The 15,907-nt window shown below is 39.8% G+C and overlaps 1 protein-coding gene across 1 annotated transcript; it reads left to right on the plus strand.

The window, feature by feature from the left end:
- The first annotated feature begins 559 nt into the window (after positions 1-559).
- scinlb (scinderin like b) lies at positions 560-15,466 on the plus strand. The gene is made up of 17 exons (XM_042429579.1): positions 560-784; positions 3,163-3,350; positions 4,863-5,017; positions 7,075-7,236; positions 7,978-8,127; positions 8,583-8,672; positions 9,084-9,216; positions 9,535-9,623; positions 9,853-10,068; positions 10,162-10,295; positions 10,497-10,587; positions 11,949-12,119; positions 12,227-12,401; positions 13,104-13,219; positions 13,362-13,439; positions 13,599-13,659; positions 14,631-15,466. Exons 2-17 carry the CDS (start codon positions 3,170-3,172, stop codon positions 14,789-14,791), a joined length of 2,163 nt encoding a protein of 720 aa, XP_042285513.1. The 5' UTR covers positions 560-784; positions 3,163-3,169; the 3' UTR covers positions 14,792-15,466.
- The last annotated feature ends 441 nt before the right edge of the window (positions 15,467-15,907 follow it).

A 15,907-nucleotide genomic window follows, 5' to 3' on the forward strand; every position in this document is an offset into this window, starting at 1 on the left:
ACAAAGGGCAGATCTGGAGTAAATTATGTGCCTGGTCTGGGTTTAATGATATCGTGCTCATCAGAGTCAACATTTTCACTTCCTCTCTTACTGGTATTTGTCGTATCTAATGTCTGCAGACATGTTTTTTGAAGCTGTGCAGTGATCTAAAACTGAAATCCTCTTTAAAATCCAAACATATATGTCAGCTGGGTCAACCCCAAAACTAATTAATCAGTTTTCTATGCAGCCAGTGCCACTGTTTCTTATAGTTTTTCATAATAATTATATTGGCTTGGCTCTGCAGGAAATCAAAGGGAGGCACCTTTTTCCTCAGTTTTAATCCCGGGATTCCTTACAGCAAACAGATACGCTGTTGATTCAGCTTCATGAAGAAAGCATAACTTCTTGAACTTTGTTCCTCTTCATCTGAGCCCTTTGCAAACAACATGGAGAACGGAGTCAAGCTCGCCAAGCACAAGAAGCCACACGCTTGAAAACCAGATGAGAGCCTCAATTATGACAAACAAATTCAACTGCATCTGAGAAGAAAACCTCCTTGGTTCACAGAAGCATCTTTATCGTTGTCGCCACTATCGACCAATCAGGGTTTCTCTTCTCAGACAGACCACACACTCCTCCTTCTCCTCCTCCTCCTCTTCTTCTTCCTCCTCCTCCTCCTCCTCCTCTTCCTCCTCCAAAACACATTAAAACATAAAGACGACCTGATCTCGGCTCACTCCCGCATCTACAGCCTCCATCAGCGGTTCTGCTCCTCTCTCCTGTGTGATTCATCTTGCAAACTGTGAGTTCACTTCTTTTAGTAGTCGTGCGTTCACGCTGTGCCACTTTTTTTTGGACTTTGGCACAGGCGGTATATCTGACGAGCTTATAAATCGTGCAGGATTTATTATTTAATAAAAGCTGCACAACTCGCATTGTGAACTATGTTGGTGATCGCTGTGTTTATTTTTGCTCTTGTGTAGCGGATTCAGGTAATAATTGTAATGCTTGAGGTGATTGTAATTCCAGATGTTGAGAGCTGTATTCGCTTCCCTCAGCAACAGCGTTTTTCCACAGCTGCCAGTGAAAGGACGGCAATAAGTAGCAACTAGAAGACGCGTTTGGATTAGTTTTAGTGGCAAATTGCATTGCTTGTCATGAGGTAAATGCAAAGTTATACCTTGAGAGCGAAGAGCCATTTAGAAGTGCAGGAAGTGACTGTTTGGATGTTATGTAATAAAAAAAAAAAAAAGAAAAAAAAAGAAAGAAAGAAAGAAAGAAAGAAAGAAAAAAAAATGGAGTTGTCCAAAATGTGAAAGCAAAATGAATGAAAACAATAATTCTCTTATTCTTTACAGATGTTTTTCCCCAAATAAATAAATAAATAAACTGACATGTAGTTGATTATTCAGCAGAGGAAAAGCAGAGCTGCAGATGAGATGAAGTCATTAGAGATGCTCTTCCCAGCAGACCTGCAGCATTATGTCACATCACTGTTATTAACTCTGGTCTCTAGACAGCATTTGTTCATTAATGTAAGTGGACTGAAGGTTTGTCCATGATGCAGCACTTATTGATCAGACTGTTACAGGAAGCCAGTCTGGGTGTTTTTCTGCCCTGAAACCTGAGCTGCAGGCTGCTCATTAAACACACAGCTGAACAAACTCCACAATAATATTACTCCTTCAGGCGATGGAAATGATAGGTGATTGTTTAGATTATCTCCGGTTGGTGTGGTTTGCAGGTTTTTATTAATCAGTGTGATGTTTGATATCGAACTGCAAACAATACGTCATGCACATCGAGCAGCAAGATGTGGTTGCAGTGTGTGGATCATAGATGTATAGTATGGAGTTTATACCCTGTGTATGGACATTAACAGTGTTGTGTCATCACAGTCAACATCAGCTTTCACTGCAGCAATAATCCCAGTGCCACACTGATTTGTAATCTGGTTCTTGTGTAATCGGGGAAAACAGTAATCTGCATAATCTTGCAACCTTGGTGGTTCAAAGGCTCACTCTCATCACAATTTTAAGTTTATTTTTTTTAGAGTGAACTTCCTCTGCGTCAGTGATGCTGAGGAATTATACTGGAATGTGCCACAGTTATTTCAGGGGATTAATTTATTGGAGCAGTCTGCAGTCGAGCGCATACAGTAGTAATAAGATTTTGTGTTCACTCCATATCAGCAATGAAAAAAACAAAACAGGTAGTTTAAAAAATGTATGTCATGCACGTTGAGTTGTTTTAATACTGATACAATTGTCCTCTCAGTTGTTTGCAGAAGTGTTATTAACTGATTAAATACACACAGTACAAGCTTCCTCTATCAGTGTGGTTTCAGTTATTAAAAACGTACCCATACTTTGTTTCAAACGGTGTTACAGGTTTTATCGGCTTTATTTTCAGAAGTGAGATCAGGTATAGGTTAAGCTAGAACAGTAAGGTTAGCTAAGGTTAAATTAGGTTGAGTGTTTTCTCACTTTCAAACACCTGTGTGACAATTTATAAATTGTTCTTTGGAGTTCAACATGAACACGATCCGACAGACTAAGGCTCAAGGCAACTTCAAATATGATCTCCGTACTTTTCATAAAAATCTGCTTTGTTTTTGGTGATGCATTAATAAGAAATTCCACAGTGTTTTTAAAGGGTTTTACTGCTATAGGGAATTTCTCAATCTGTACTTAAAAAAGAAAGATGGCTTTTACACTGTCATAAATGTCAATCAATGATTAATGATACAATTTATGTAAGAAAACCCCTCCAATGGCTACTGCATCTTAGTAATTAACATATTTGACAGCGGCAGCAGTAGATGTCAAATAACAGGTTTAAGAACTAGTTTATCTGGTTTACACTTTACACTCAAAGCCCAAATATAGAAAGAGGCCTCATTTCAAGATAACATGTATTTATAACCACTGTGGGCTGTTTCCCACAACTCTACCAAAGCATGTCCTGTTAAGTACGTCAGCTCAAAAAAACATCACCATTATATTTGCATATGCTGTTCAATGCATCTCTCTCGTCCTCTGTGACTTTAGGATTTTGCAGAAAAACTTTGCATTGCAAAAACATTAAAATCACTCCTTGTCTTTCTCTGTCTGCATCTCCATATTGCTCTCCCCTCCTCGTTCTTCCTCTCGTTTCCTGCCATCTGTTCTTCTCTCTCAGAGCCATCATGGTTTCCCATAAGGAGTTTGTGGGTGCAGGGAAGGAGCCGGGACTGCAGGTGTGGCGTATTGAGAACCTGGACCTGAAGCCAGTTCCTAAGGCCCTGCATGGCAGCTTCTACACCGGAGATGCCTACCTGCTGCTCTTCACCACCTCAGCCCCTTCATACAACATACACATGTGGCTCGGTAAGACGAGGGTACACAATGTTCTCATCAGTGTCAGATTATGCTTTTTAATAACCAGCAATTTAACACATTCTAATAATACAGTTTTAGCTTCTTATTACTTTTTCTTTGCTATTTTTAGTTATTTGAAATCTTGCTGCAAATCTTGCTTAAAAAAGGACATGGTCATATTGTTTTCGAAACAGGAACAGTCTTTCATTGCATTTTTTCAAAAAATAATCTACAACACGTTAAGTATCAGAAGCCATTTTGCTTTAGCATGTTCCCATAGGGATGATATCACTTTTAATGTACTATTCTGTTATTTTATTTTATGGTTTTATTGTTTTACAATTGTCATTTTATGTTTCCACCACATTGTTATGAATAGAGTGTTTATGTGATACTCTGAGGTTTGTTTTATGTGAGCTCACCCAAGTAAATTTCTATAATTTAAACGGCAATAAAGTATTGAATCTTGAAGTGACTTAAGGTGCTCTAAATAATGCTTATGAAAGAGTAACTGTATTTAATTGGTTACTTTTTAAAGTAAGACAAACTTAAGTAAAACATTTCATACATTTTAAAAAGTTAATGTCCTCAAAAGTTGACTCACAGACTGTCTGTGCACGACAGTAAACATTCCTGCATTTAAATACTTTCGCACAAACCCCAGGCAGATGCACTAATGTCACTTCAGGTATTATGTGACTTAGAGAGCATCTCAAACTTCCTCATATGGTTAACAGCTATCGCTGTGGTTTTTGAGTGACTATAGATCAGATGAAGCAGCAGACATCAGTGCTGAAACATTCTCTCCTGTATGAGTCTCCGAAATGTTCTACTCTAAAAGTTACAGCAGTTTGTGAAATTCCTCTCTGCAAACACACACAGTTCCCTCTCTGTAGTGTCTGCTTTGATGATAGGCCAGGACTGTGCAGAACAGACTATGACATGCAATTCTTAATCTTACACTCAAGGTTTTTCTCATGCTTGTTTAATTATTAGTTACATAATAAAAACCTAAACGAGTCTGCTGCATGACTCACATCTCGAATACCCCTGTAGGCCACGAGAAGCAGGCACTGGTCCCTACATGTTGGTGCTGTTTCCTGCCAGGCCTCCTCCACCGTCAGCAGGCAGACGGGCCTTTTAGTCCTCTGCTGCCAGTGTAACCATCTGTTAGATGTTGCAGCAGAATTAACACAAGAAAATAATTAATCCCACTGTCTGGGATCAATGTTAGTCATGTGAAATTTTGGAATAGTTTTATACATGTTGTGTGCCATCTGGCAGTAATAGCAGGATACAAAGCGGCTCCGCTGCAGATGTGGTCAATGTGATTCAAAGCCTCCGTGCCTGACTGAGAGGTCTCCTAAGGTCGCTGCAGAGACTTGCATGCTACAAGTTTCTCTGCTAATGTAAAGTAACATGATGCTTTTAGAGAAACTTGATCTTTGAGCACTGATGTGATGCAATTAAAGGACTTTGTTGGAAAGATGTGAAAAGAGTACAAATGACTTCCTCTTCCAGGCGATGAGTGTTCACAGGATGAGAGTGGTGCCTCAGCCATCTTTGCCACACAGCTGGATGACTTCCTGGGTGGTGGGCCGGTGCAGTACAGGGAGGTGCAGAACTCTGAATCCAACACCTTTCTGGGGTACTTCAAGTCAGGCATCAAGTACCAGGTGAGCTTCACAGTACAGCAGGGACAGCTGTGGGTGGGTGCTGTCAGTAACTGAATGAAAGGTATTCTAGTAGTTTTGGACCCCCACAAGGCGTGTAAGTGATCTAAGATGTCATGAGATTAAAACTATGGTAGGGAGTGAGAAAAAGTTCATTTCTGCTACACAAAATTTGGTTTACTTTTCTCTAATTTTTGCTTTTTCCTTTTGAAATATTGTATAGTTTTATCTCTTCTGGCCTTTACAAATTATTCAAATGAAACGGTTTGTGAAGGAAAAATCATGGACTGCTAATAATTCATAGATATGCACCATATGACGAGGGGTTGCAAGTCAACATTGCTTTGTTTAAGGGTTCACAGTTTATATACAGTCAATGATTCACAGTGTTGACATTTAACAGGTATAATGTTTGCCATCGTAGTTTCTAATTAACACTAAACACAAAGTACTCCTGAGGCTGAAGAGACATTTCAGTCTGGACCAAAGCAGTAAATGGACAGACCAACACTGCCAACCCTAGAGCCACTAACATGGTTACCTCTAAAAGGTTAGCTCCATATGAATGACTGTATGAATAAGGAACAGACCTGGACAATGATCTTTAAAACAATGCCATCTTTTCATGTTCTCAGTGTGCTGCTCATAAATGTGCACCACAGAATGTAGTGAATAGAGCAACCGAAACAATGAGAGTCAAGGTGACTCATAATTTGTCTTTGACCTAAATATACACTGTCCACTGGGTTTAATGATTGTCAGCCCTACATGAACTCTGCCACGCAGTTTAGTCGATGGGTCTGAAGTTCAGAGGAAACACAAGATTCCTCTTTTGCTTTTTACATCACAGGGTGTGTCTGACTGACTGCAACCAAGATAACCGGCCTGTTCAAAGGAAGACATTTTGAAAGACACAAACTAGGCCACTTTTTTTTTCTTCTTACCACCCATCTGTTTTTCATTGCCATAAAAAAACCATCCAAACTCCTTCCTGGCTTGGGTTGGATGTAATTAGCCCAAATACTTGTTTACTAGGTTTGCAAAGTCAGAGAGTGGAAACTCTGCTCTGCATATGTGCAGGAACTTCACTTCCACACACAAAATCACATAATGTTCTTCAGTAACGGAGCGAGAGACAGAACTAAAACTCATTATCTCCTCATAGTTTTGGTAACTCCACTGTTAGGAAACAATCCTTCCATTAGAATAAACAGTGCCTGCATTGTTGCCATGGAAAATTTTATTGCCTCTCTCTCGAGAAAGGCACAAAGACGAGCAGCATGAATGTGGTTTTCATATTGAGGCCAAAATAGCCATTCCCCCAGAAGCTAACACGACTGCGCCTTTGAGGGGAAAATGCCAAGCCCTCAAAGGACAATTAAAGAACAAGGAAGTCCCCTGTTCTCATGCACCGAAAGAAGTTAAAGTTTGCTTTAGTTTCTTTACATTGAAAGGTTCATCCACTTTACTTTCCTCCAGCAGAAAGTGTGTTTGTCTGTTGTTCATTTGCATGTCTTGTAAATACCTGTTTTGTTTAATGGCTTCACCAAGGACGGCACATTACGAGACAATCCTGCCTCCAAGGTACAACACTGTTGCACAGAACATGATCCTCCTTCTGTCCAGGAGCAGGCGGCATCATGTTAGTTATATTCTCTCCCATTTGATAAGGGGTTTATTAAGGTTTATTGGTAGTGTTAGCTATGATTTATAGTACCTAAGTTACTTTCATTATTTGGCAGTAGAATTTACGGCCTTTTGTACTTTGAGGTTTTACAGTGTTGTGTAAAACTCATTTCACTTTCACTGTGCAGCAAGTTTTGAGCTCCTTTTGTCATGAAATCATCTGACTCCACACATCCTACCTCAAATCTCTTACTCATGCATTTGTGACTCTGTTTATCTTGGCACCATGCAGAAGCTGTAAACTAAATATGATAAGTGTATATGATGTAAATTTAGGAGCTATTTCTTGCCTTAATTGTGCTCATGTACATATTCATTTTCAGCTAGTTGTACCCGAACATAACCTCACAAAAATCATTATTTTTTTGTCGCAGAAAGGGGGTGTGGCCTCAGGTTTTCAGCATGTGGTGACCAATGACATGAATGTGAAGCGTCTGCTTCACATCAAGGGTCGGCGGGCCATCAGAGCCACAGAGGTGGACATGTCCTGGGCCAGCTTCAACAAGGGAGACTGCTTTATTGTTGACCTGGGAAAGGTGAGCGGGTTTGATCTGTTTGTGTGTCAGTGATGGAGGAAGAACTCAGGTCCTTTACTTATGTAAAGGACCTGAGAGAGGGGTTGTAATTATACATCATCACAAGTAAAATTCTAGCCTTGAAAACATAACTTCATCAAATCAATCAAATCAAATCAAAATTTAAGTACTCTGTTAGGAAGGAAAATGGCCACTATGAGGGCTATACTATTATATATGAATATTATTACTGATGCATTGCACAAGTAGCATTTAAACTGTTTTAGTTGGTGGAGCTAATTTTAATTTATGTTCTATACTGTTAGGTAGTTTAATCTGTTACAATGTAACAGCAGCAGCAAGTTCATCATATGTTTTATGATGCCAAATCTTTATCTGAAAAGTTATTTGTAACTAAAGCTGTCAGATAAATGTAGTGGAGTCTCTACAATATTTCACTCTTAATTTTAACGGAGTGGTAGTATAAAGTGACATCACATGAAATATTCAAGTAAAGTACAAGTATCTAAAATGTGTACTATTTGTACAATACTTGAGTAAATGTATTTAGTTACACGAGTAACAAGAGTACAGTGTGTGTAGTGTGTATCTGTGCATATGCTTCCGACTGGGTGACTAATAATTACTATATCTGTTGTAATAATAATGGCATAGCTCTGCACTGTGATAAGTATGTTTACTGTGAAATAATTAAGGTTTCCAACTTCTCAATATTCTTTTCCTTCCTTTCCTCTCCTGTAGGACGTCTACCAGTGGTGTGGCAGTGAGTGCAACCGCTTCGAGAGGCTGAAGGCCTCTTCAGTCGCCATTGACATCAGAGATAATGAGAGGAACGGAAGAGCTAAGCTGCACATGGTGGAAGAGGGGGAGGAGCCGGCAGCAATCATAGAGGTGACACACACACACATACATTCCTCCATTTTCTCTCCCTCTCCTGGTGGATCTCAGCCACCCCAAAGGTGATCTCTTGTGCTCAGAAGCTATAAGTGCCGTTGATGCATTTTCACAGCCGAGTTAGTTGGCGTGGGAATGAGTAGACACAATGCTGTCCTTTGTAATGTGCTGATCATGTGCCAACTCTGTGCCAAGGCGGCATTGTAAACACTTCCTTTACAACAAGCGAGGAGGGTTAAGTCCAAAGAGGCCTAATGAGAGAGAGGGGAGGGGGTTGGTTTACGGAATATATTTTGAATGTTTTTTTTAATCTGAGAAAAACTGTAAAACACAGAGTCTAAAAAACAAATAGCTATCAAGGTTACTATGTGGGTATCTGTGTGCATTTTGTGTACAAGTGATAATTAATAAAGAAAGGAGCACAGTGAGTCATTTGTCTGGTTTTTGTGTAGGCTCTGGGGCCCAAATCCACCATTGCCCCCAGTACTCCTGATGATGACAAGGTGGACACATCCAACAGGAAGAAGGGTGCCCTCTACATGGTGAGTAACACAAGCTGAATTCAACTCAATATACTGTACAGTATATACTGTGTCTGTGGCTTTGACTTCTGGGTGAAAAATAAGATTTCAAATTATTCTGAAAACCAAAAATTCAACATTAAAGCCTGGATCTAGTCCCCATATATGAACTACTGAAAATAATTTTCTAAAACCAAGCTAGAAATCATGCTTGTAATAGAGAGAATGTCAAGATGATGCATGTTTCACATACTGTGAGTCCTTGAATGTAGTTCATATGATAAAGTCTACACCATTACATTCTGCAATTATAAGTAGAATTTTAATATTGTAACAATGAAAGTAGTTTTAAGGACAGTGAACAAACACATCCTGACGTATCTGAAATTTGAAAATCGATCTGGCAGCTGATGATATCACTCTACTCTGCAGATCTCTGATGCATCTGGTTCGATGAAGGTGTCATCCGTGGCTCCATCCAGTCCCTTCAAACAGGCCATGTTGTCTCCCGAGGAGTGTTACATTCTGGACAACGGGGTGGACAATAACATCTTTGTGTGGAAAGGTGCCAACAGGGTTACAGTTTCCATAACACAGCAGAAAATGGTTCTAAATAAACTCCTAATATTATTTTTCAGCTTTCCACTCCACTGTTTTTTTGCACATATTGGGAAAAGCAAGTTAGAAAAAAATAGTGCACACTGCATGCCAAATTCATGAAATCAGCTGTTTGGCCCTGAGTCACTCTAAATTTTGTAAAACTCTCTGATGGTTGTTGGTAGGATTTAGTTTACATATTCTCAAAGTAGCACAAAGGATAGTCAAAACACATTTTGAGAATGATGGCCTTCTCATCATGTCATCCTTCTTTGACTCCAACCAGGTCCCAAAGCCAACATGTCAGAGCGCAAAGCAGCCATGTCAGCAGGTCAGCAGTTCATCAAAGACAAGGGATACTCCAAAAGGACGCAGGTAAAGCCGTCACGTACATTATCACTCTGACAGAAAAGATGAATGTCTCGCATTTGCTTCCACTCACATAATTATTATGATTTGTGGGAATTTTTTTTTTCCTCTGTCGTAAAATGTATATAAAAACTGTTGAGGCCAATAAATCACATATACGATTCCACACTTGAAGAGGAAGATGCGGATAATTAAACACAGGCTACAATCTCTCTCTGGCTTGTTTCGCTTGCAGATCCAAGTGCTTCCTGCAGGAGCAGAGACGACCCTGTTTAAGCAATTCTTCAGTGACTGGAGGGACAAGGATGAGAGTACTGGCCCCAGTAAGGCCTACAGCATTGGCCGCATTGCCAAAGTGAAACAGGTGCCCTTCGATGCCTCCACCCTGCACTCTAACGTAGCCATGGCAGCTCAGCACGGCATGGTGGACGATGGCAAGGGCAAGGTTCAGGTAAGAGTGTGCTAAATAGTGAAGAAAGGCCTTGATAAAGCAGTGTAGTTGGTGAGTTGTGTACAGTAAAACAGCTGTGGGTTTGGGTTTTAGATCTGGCGTGTGGAGAATGGCGAAAAGGTGCCTGTGGATCCCTCCTCCTACGGTCAGTTCTACGGCGGAGACTGTTACCTCATCCTCTACAGCTACAGACTGGGAGGCCGGGAGCAACACATTATATACACCTGGTGAGTATGTGTCTGTGTGGGTGGGGCTGTAAATATGCATACAAACATACAAACATGCACGGTGTTATTACTGCATGAGAGTACGAATCAAAAGCTGTGGTAGAACGAGCTGCCACACGTAGACCACATACTGTAAACTTGATTACCTGATTCTAGGAAAACCATTAAGACTATGTGTGTTTGTGTGTGTGACTTTGTCAGGCAGGGGCTGAAGTGCACGCAGGATGAACTGGCAGCTTCAGCATTCCTCACAGTAAAGTTGGATGACTCAATGGGAGGATCCCCAGTTCAGGTTAGAGCATGACACAGCTTTACTGTCATTCATGTTTAAAAACAGGTTCCAAGTCTGTACAATCCTATAATGGTCTCTGAGCTGTACAAAGCACACTGATTTCTTAAGTGTAAAAATCTGGTTAATTGGCCAATTAAACACCATAAATGACTGTGACTAAAGAGTTTAAATGGAATAATAATAATGATAAATTTATGTTAAAAGTCATAAGAAGGGGCTTTGTTTTTTCAAGCAACAGTTGCATGAGTTGTTCTCTCTGAATATGAGAAGAAGATTGTGGAGGTGGGGTAAGAAGTTGCAGCTAAGTTGTCAAAATGGAGAACCAAACTTGAAACTTTTACACAAGAACAACATATAAACTTACCGTCTAAGCAATTAGCTCTTAGCTGACAGAATTAATAAAAAATGATACTCAGATCTATTAACTCCTAATTATTATGGAGGATTTAGTACAACTGACCAACACTTATTATCTCAATAGTAACTTCACTCCTCTGTCATGAAAAAAAACAAGAACCCAGGATAACCAGCAGAGGGCGATGTTCCTTTAATTTTCATTTTGATCCCAACCTGCTATTGTAGCACTTCTTTACAAAGCACATGATAACTGTAGGATTTAAAGTATCTTCATGACCATAACAGAGTTGATCAACAAGTGGTTCCACATCACCTTCTGAAATGTGAAGCTTCATTTCATTCATCCCATTCTTGATACTCTCTATTGCAACAATGTAGGCGTCAAAACATCAATAACAATAATATAATAATAATAATCAAGACATAAAACTGTTCCAGACATTTTTATACTTACTTACTTACTTAAGTATATATTTTTACATTTTTCTTAAAGTAGCATACATGTATTTTAGGTAGTTTTTATGTTTTAGCCCATTTACTTCAAAACACATCTGCTTTACATCACAGGTATCATTTGCGAAACACAGTGTTTGAGAAATTTGAACACACTGCATTACCATGCAATGATTATGTAACATTGACAAATCCCTGTGACGCAACATTAAGCAAGTTTCAGGAGTCTGCTAAACCAAAAATCAAAATGTGTAGAATTTGTTCAATAATGGTGAGCAAAAAATGTAAAAAATCATACTTGGTCAAGAGCTAAAAGGAATAGTCCTTTAAATTTTCATATCGGTCTACTGTTAAACATTTCATAATACTTTATATGCTATGGTTTGGTACGGCAACAAGTAGATATATTATTGAAACATTATAGAATTATAATTGCTACATAATTTAGAGTTACATTCTTCTCTTCATTTTCTATTACATATCGTCTAAACTAGGACAGTTACAACTGACCTTCTTGTGGAGTGTCTTAGTGACTCAGCTATCATCCACAGGTGAGAGTGACTCAGGGCCAGGAGCCTCCCCACCTGATGAGCCTGTTCCAGGGCAAACCCATGATCATCCACAGCGGAGGAACGTCACGTAAAGGTGGACAGGTGCAGGCCAGCAGCACTCGCCTCTTCCACATCCGGCAGAGCTCTTCCCGTGCTACCCGCGCTGTAGAGGTGAGCTGTTTTCCGGTATATGGGTTCATGTGTGTCCTTGAGTACAGGACATTGTGTGTAGAGATTCCTTATTTCCACCTCTCACAGATCTGCATTTGTTTCCTTAGGTTGAGGCTTCTGCCTCCAATCTGAACACCAACGATGTATTTGTGCTGAAATCCCCCAGCGCCCTGTTTGTGTGGCGGGGCGTGGGTGCCAGCGATGACGAGATGGCGGCTGCCAAGCACGTGGTGGGCTCCCTGGGTGGCAGTGCCAGCCAAGTGTCAGAGGGCAAGGAGCCAGGTGGGTGTCCTCTGATGTTCAACATACTATATCTAAATCAACTGCAGGACAACTGTTGAACAAGGTTGTTACGTGATACTTCCTCTATGAAGACAAACTGGGGCGGGGTGCTGGTCAGGATGGCTTTTTCTTTATCTGTCGATGGTGATATTTAGAGAATATCTTAGACACAGCTGTTCTCATTTTGACAGATATGGAGGAATGATGCACTTTTACATGTGCCTAATGACTACGCAATAATATAAAGTCACAATTTAAAACAAACTAACAGATAAACTTAATCTCAGACATCACTGATCTAATTTTGACATAACTTTAAGGAATAAAGCAACTCAACTGTTCTGATTTTATTTAAAAAATGCACCAATTGAGCTGATGAAGGTACTAAAGTTTCCAAATCTGAAAGAGCCTGCCTGCTACACAGTCATGTCTAACTGCTTCATGTGATATCATGCCTACAGATCTAGATTTCATACAAATTACCCTGCTGGCTGATTTGTCTTATAAGATTTTGATAAGTCATGACTGCTGCACTCCTGGTCTGGTTTGGATGAATTTTTGAGGGATGATCTTGTTACTGACTGGTCCAAAGATTGCCTCCATGACTCTTGAACGTGATTAACTTCCTGTTCAAACAAACAAAGCGCAAAATATGAGACAAACTACTTGAGGCTAATGGCTGTTGTGTTTCCTCCCTCCCAGCTGAGTTCTGGTCTGCTCTGGGCGGCAAGAAGGATTACCAGACCTCCAAGAGCCTGCAGAACATGGTCAAACCCCCACGTCTGTTTGGCTGCTCCAACAAAACTGGAAGACTTATTGTAAGTTACAGAGTGAAATAATAAAAGTCTGTTTTTCTTAGTAGTAGCTTATATGTGTAGAAGATTTTATTTAGTCTATCAATCAGTCTATCAACACCGTTGTGTTAATATACTTTGTTACACTATTTTTTTTTGCACTCAGGTTGAAGAAGTACCAGGAGATTTCACTCAGTCAGACCTGGCCACTGATGATGTCATGCTCCTGGACACCTGGGACCAGGTAAGATGAGCTCTCTGTCATCATCATTGGAGCCTGAAAAACAATTATCAATGCATCACTTTTAGACTTCAGAGATATTCCACAGATGAGATAGAGGCCTGTATAAAGATCTGCAGTGAAGACTGTCTGACTGTGAATGTTTCTTCTTCCTCCTTATAGATCTTCCTTTGGGTTGGCAAGGAGGCAAATGCAGAGGAAACTACTGGAGCTCCCAAAATAGGTTTGTTACACTGAAACCCTAAAGGGAGAAACACATGTGCCACTCAGATCATACTTTCTTAAGGCAGACACTTGCTGCCAGAAAACATTACATAGTTGTTGGGTATATTGAAGGTAAATTGGGATTATCAAGGCATCCTGCTTACAGTATGACAGTAAACTTTGTGTGATTGGGAATCGTCTGTCAGTTCTGAAAGAATCACTCACAAAGTCACTTTACAATGAGAACATTCCTCTGTAGCTCCAAGGATCCACTATCACCATTAATAAGATTAGCCTTATAAAATATAATAATGTCATTTTTGTTCTAGTTTGTAACAGTGTTCAGGGCAGATGGAACTTTAAGACTTCACAAAAAGTTTTAAGTAACAAAGTTTTGTTTTTACACATAAAATCACCTGTATTCAAATTAAGTTATGGGGCAATATTAATCTGTTACCGTAGTTTAAAACAGTATTCGGCTACAACATTTTAAAGCTGCAGTAATCAATATTTTTAAGGAACAATGGAAAAAAATGTAATGTGAAAGGTGTCACTCATAGTGACAAACCAACAGAGAATTATCACTCGATTCTACAGTTCCCCTCAGCTTTACGGAGTGTTTTAGCCTCTTTGGGCTTATTGTTTTGGTTTTATGGCTTGCAGCAGTTTCTGGGCTGTAAAACCACTTGATTCACTCTCACTGCTCTCATCGACCAGTAGTACCCTCAGAGTCATTGAGATCAAAACTAGTTATAAGGAAAGTGAGTATTGGATTTGCATTTGCCAAAATTAATGATTATGTTCTTCTGTGTCTGCTGAATGTGTAAACAGCCAATAAAATGTCAATGTTTTGTTTGCAGCTAAGTGGGCAAAAATAGAGAAATGCAGGTTTAAATGTATTTTATTCAAAGTCAGTTGTCTGCAAATTTTCTCATTTTGTCTCCTGTTTCTCTCTTTATTTTTCCTTTCCTCAATCTATTTCTCATACAGCTAAAGACTATGTGGACTCAGACCCCTCTGGTCGTAGAGGACTGCCCATCACCACCATTAAACAGGGTGCGGAGCCTCCAACTTTCACTGGCTGGTTCCAGGCTTGGGACCCCAAGATGTGGGAGACAGATCCATTGGACAGAATTCGTGCCCGTTTCTGAACACCAAAGTCCAGACTCTTTCTTCTGCTCTGACTCCTTACCTATCCAGCACTTCCTATTGCCATGTTGTTTATTTTTATCTCCGATCCGTAAGTGCCAAAACCAAAATGTTATCACCGGTAATCAGGTTGAACGGCTGCTTCTATGCCTTGGTCATGCTGCAGTGCGGCAGATGCATCACATCAGTATTCATATGATTTCCTCTTGTAACATTATCTTTAATTGATAGAAGTAGTTTATTGATCTGTTGCATCCAACAGCTTGTTGCCTTCACATCTTCATCTGAGGCTCTAATTTGAATAAGAACTTGGATAAAAGGAAAGGAAGCCATTTTAGGCAGCTGGATATATTCTCTGTTTCTCTCTGCTTTCTGTCATTGCAGTACATTAATGTCAAGAGGACACCATCATGCTTCCCTTTCTCTCTGTCTTCAGAGACATTTTTTCAGTTTACTTCATTGCTGCACTATGTCTACATGTGTTGTGTTTTATTGTTGGTACTGGAATGTTGGACACATACTAGCATGCTGCATTTTTTTTTTTATCATACTCTGTGCTTGTGAATTTTAAAAGGTGTACAGTGATGTGTACGCATGTCAGTTGTATCAACTCTTTATTACTTGATCCTGAAATGCTCACATAGGTGGCTTTTAAATAAAACTCCCAAAATTTCAAACCTGTGCTTCGTATTTGAACATCTTCAAGACTGGTTTGTAAAAGAATCACATCCTCCCCAAATACCCATTCTGCATACAGAAACTGTCAGTTTCTCTCTCTCTGTCTTTCTCTCGGGAAGAGAGAATGGGATCTAGTTGCAGCTCACAGCATCTGTCTAAGTAGGAAGAAGACATGAAAGCAGAGTTCACAGCTGTGCCGTCCTTCAGGGTGTGCAGACACACAGGTTTCTTAGAGAAGAAACAGCAGCAACTATTACAACCTAAAAATGTCTATTGCCTGCAATGCTACAATTGAGTAGAATGTAATCTAAATCTACATTATTCATAAGTACAAACTCAATGGACAGATGTTGTGAAATTGAAAAAAACCCCAACAATTTAAGCAACACCTCTTAAAAGATGGCATTTGTATGATTTAATTTCAGAGGATGTGCGTCTGT

The sequence above is a fragment of the Thunnus maccoyii genome, chromosome 12, assembly GCF_910596095.1.
Source record: "Thunnus maccoyii chromosome 12, fThuMac1.1, whole genome shotgun sequence".
Taxonomy (NCBI): domain Eukaryota; kingdom Metazoa; phylum Chordata; class Actinopteri; order Scombriformes; family Scombridae; genus Thunnus; species Thunnus maccoyii.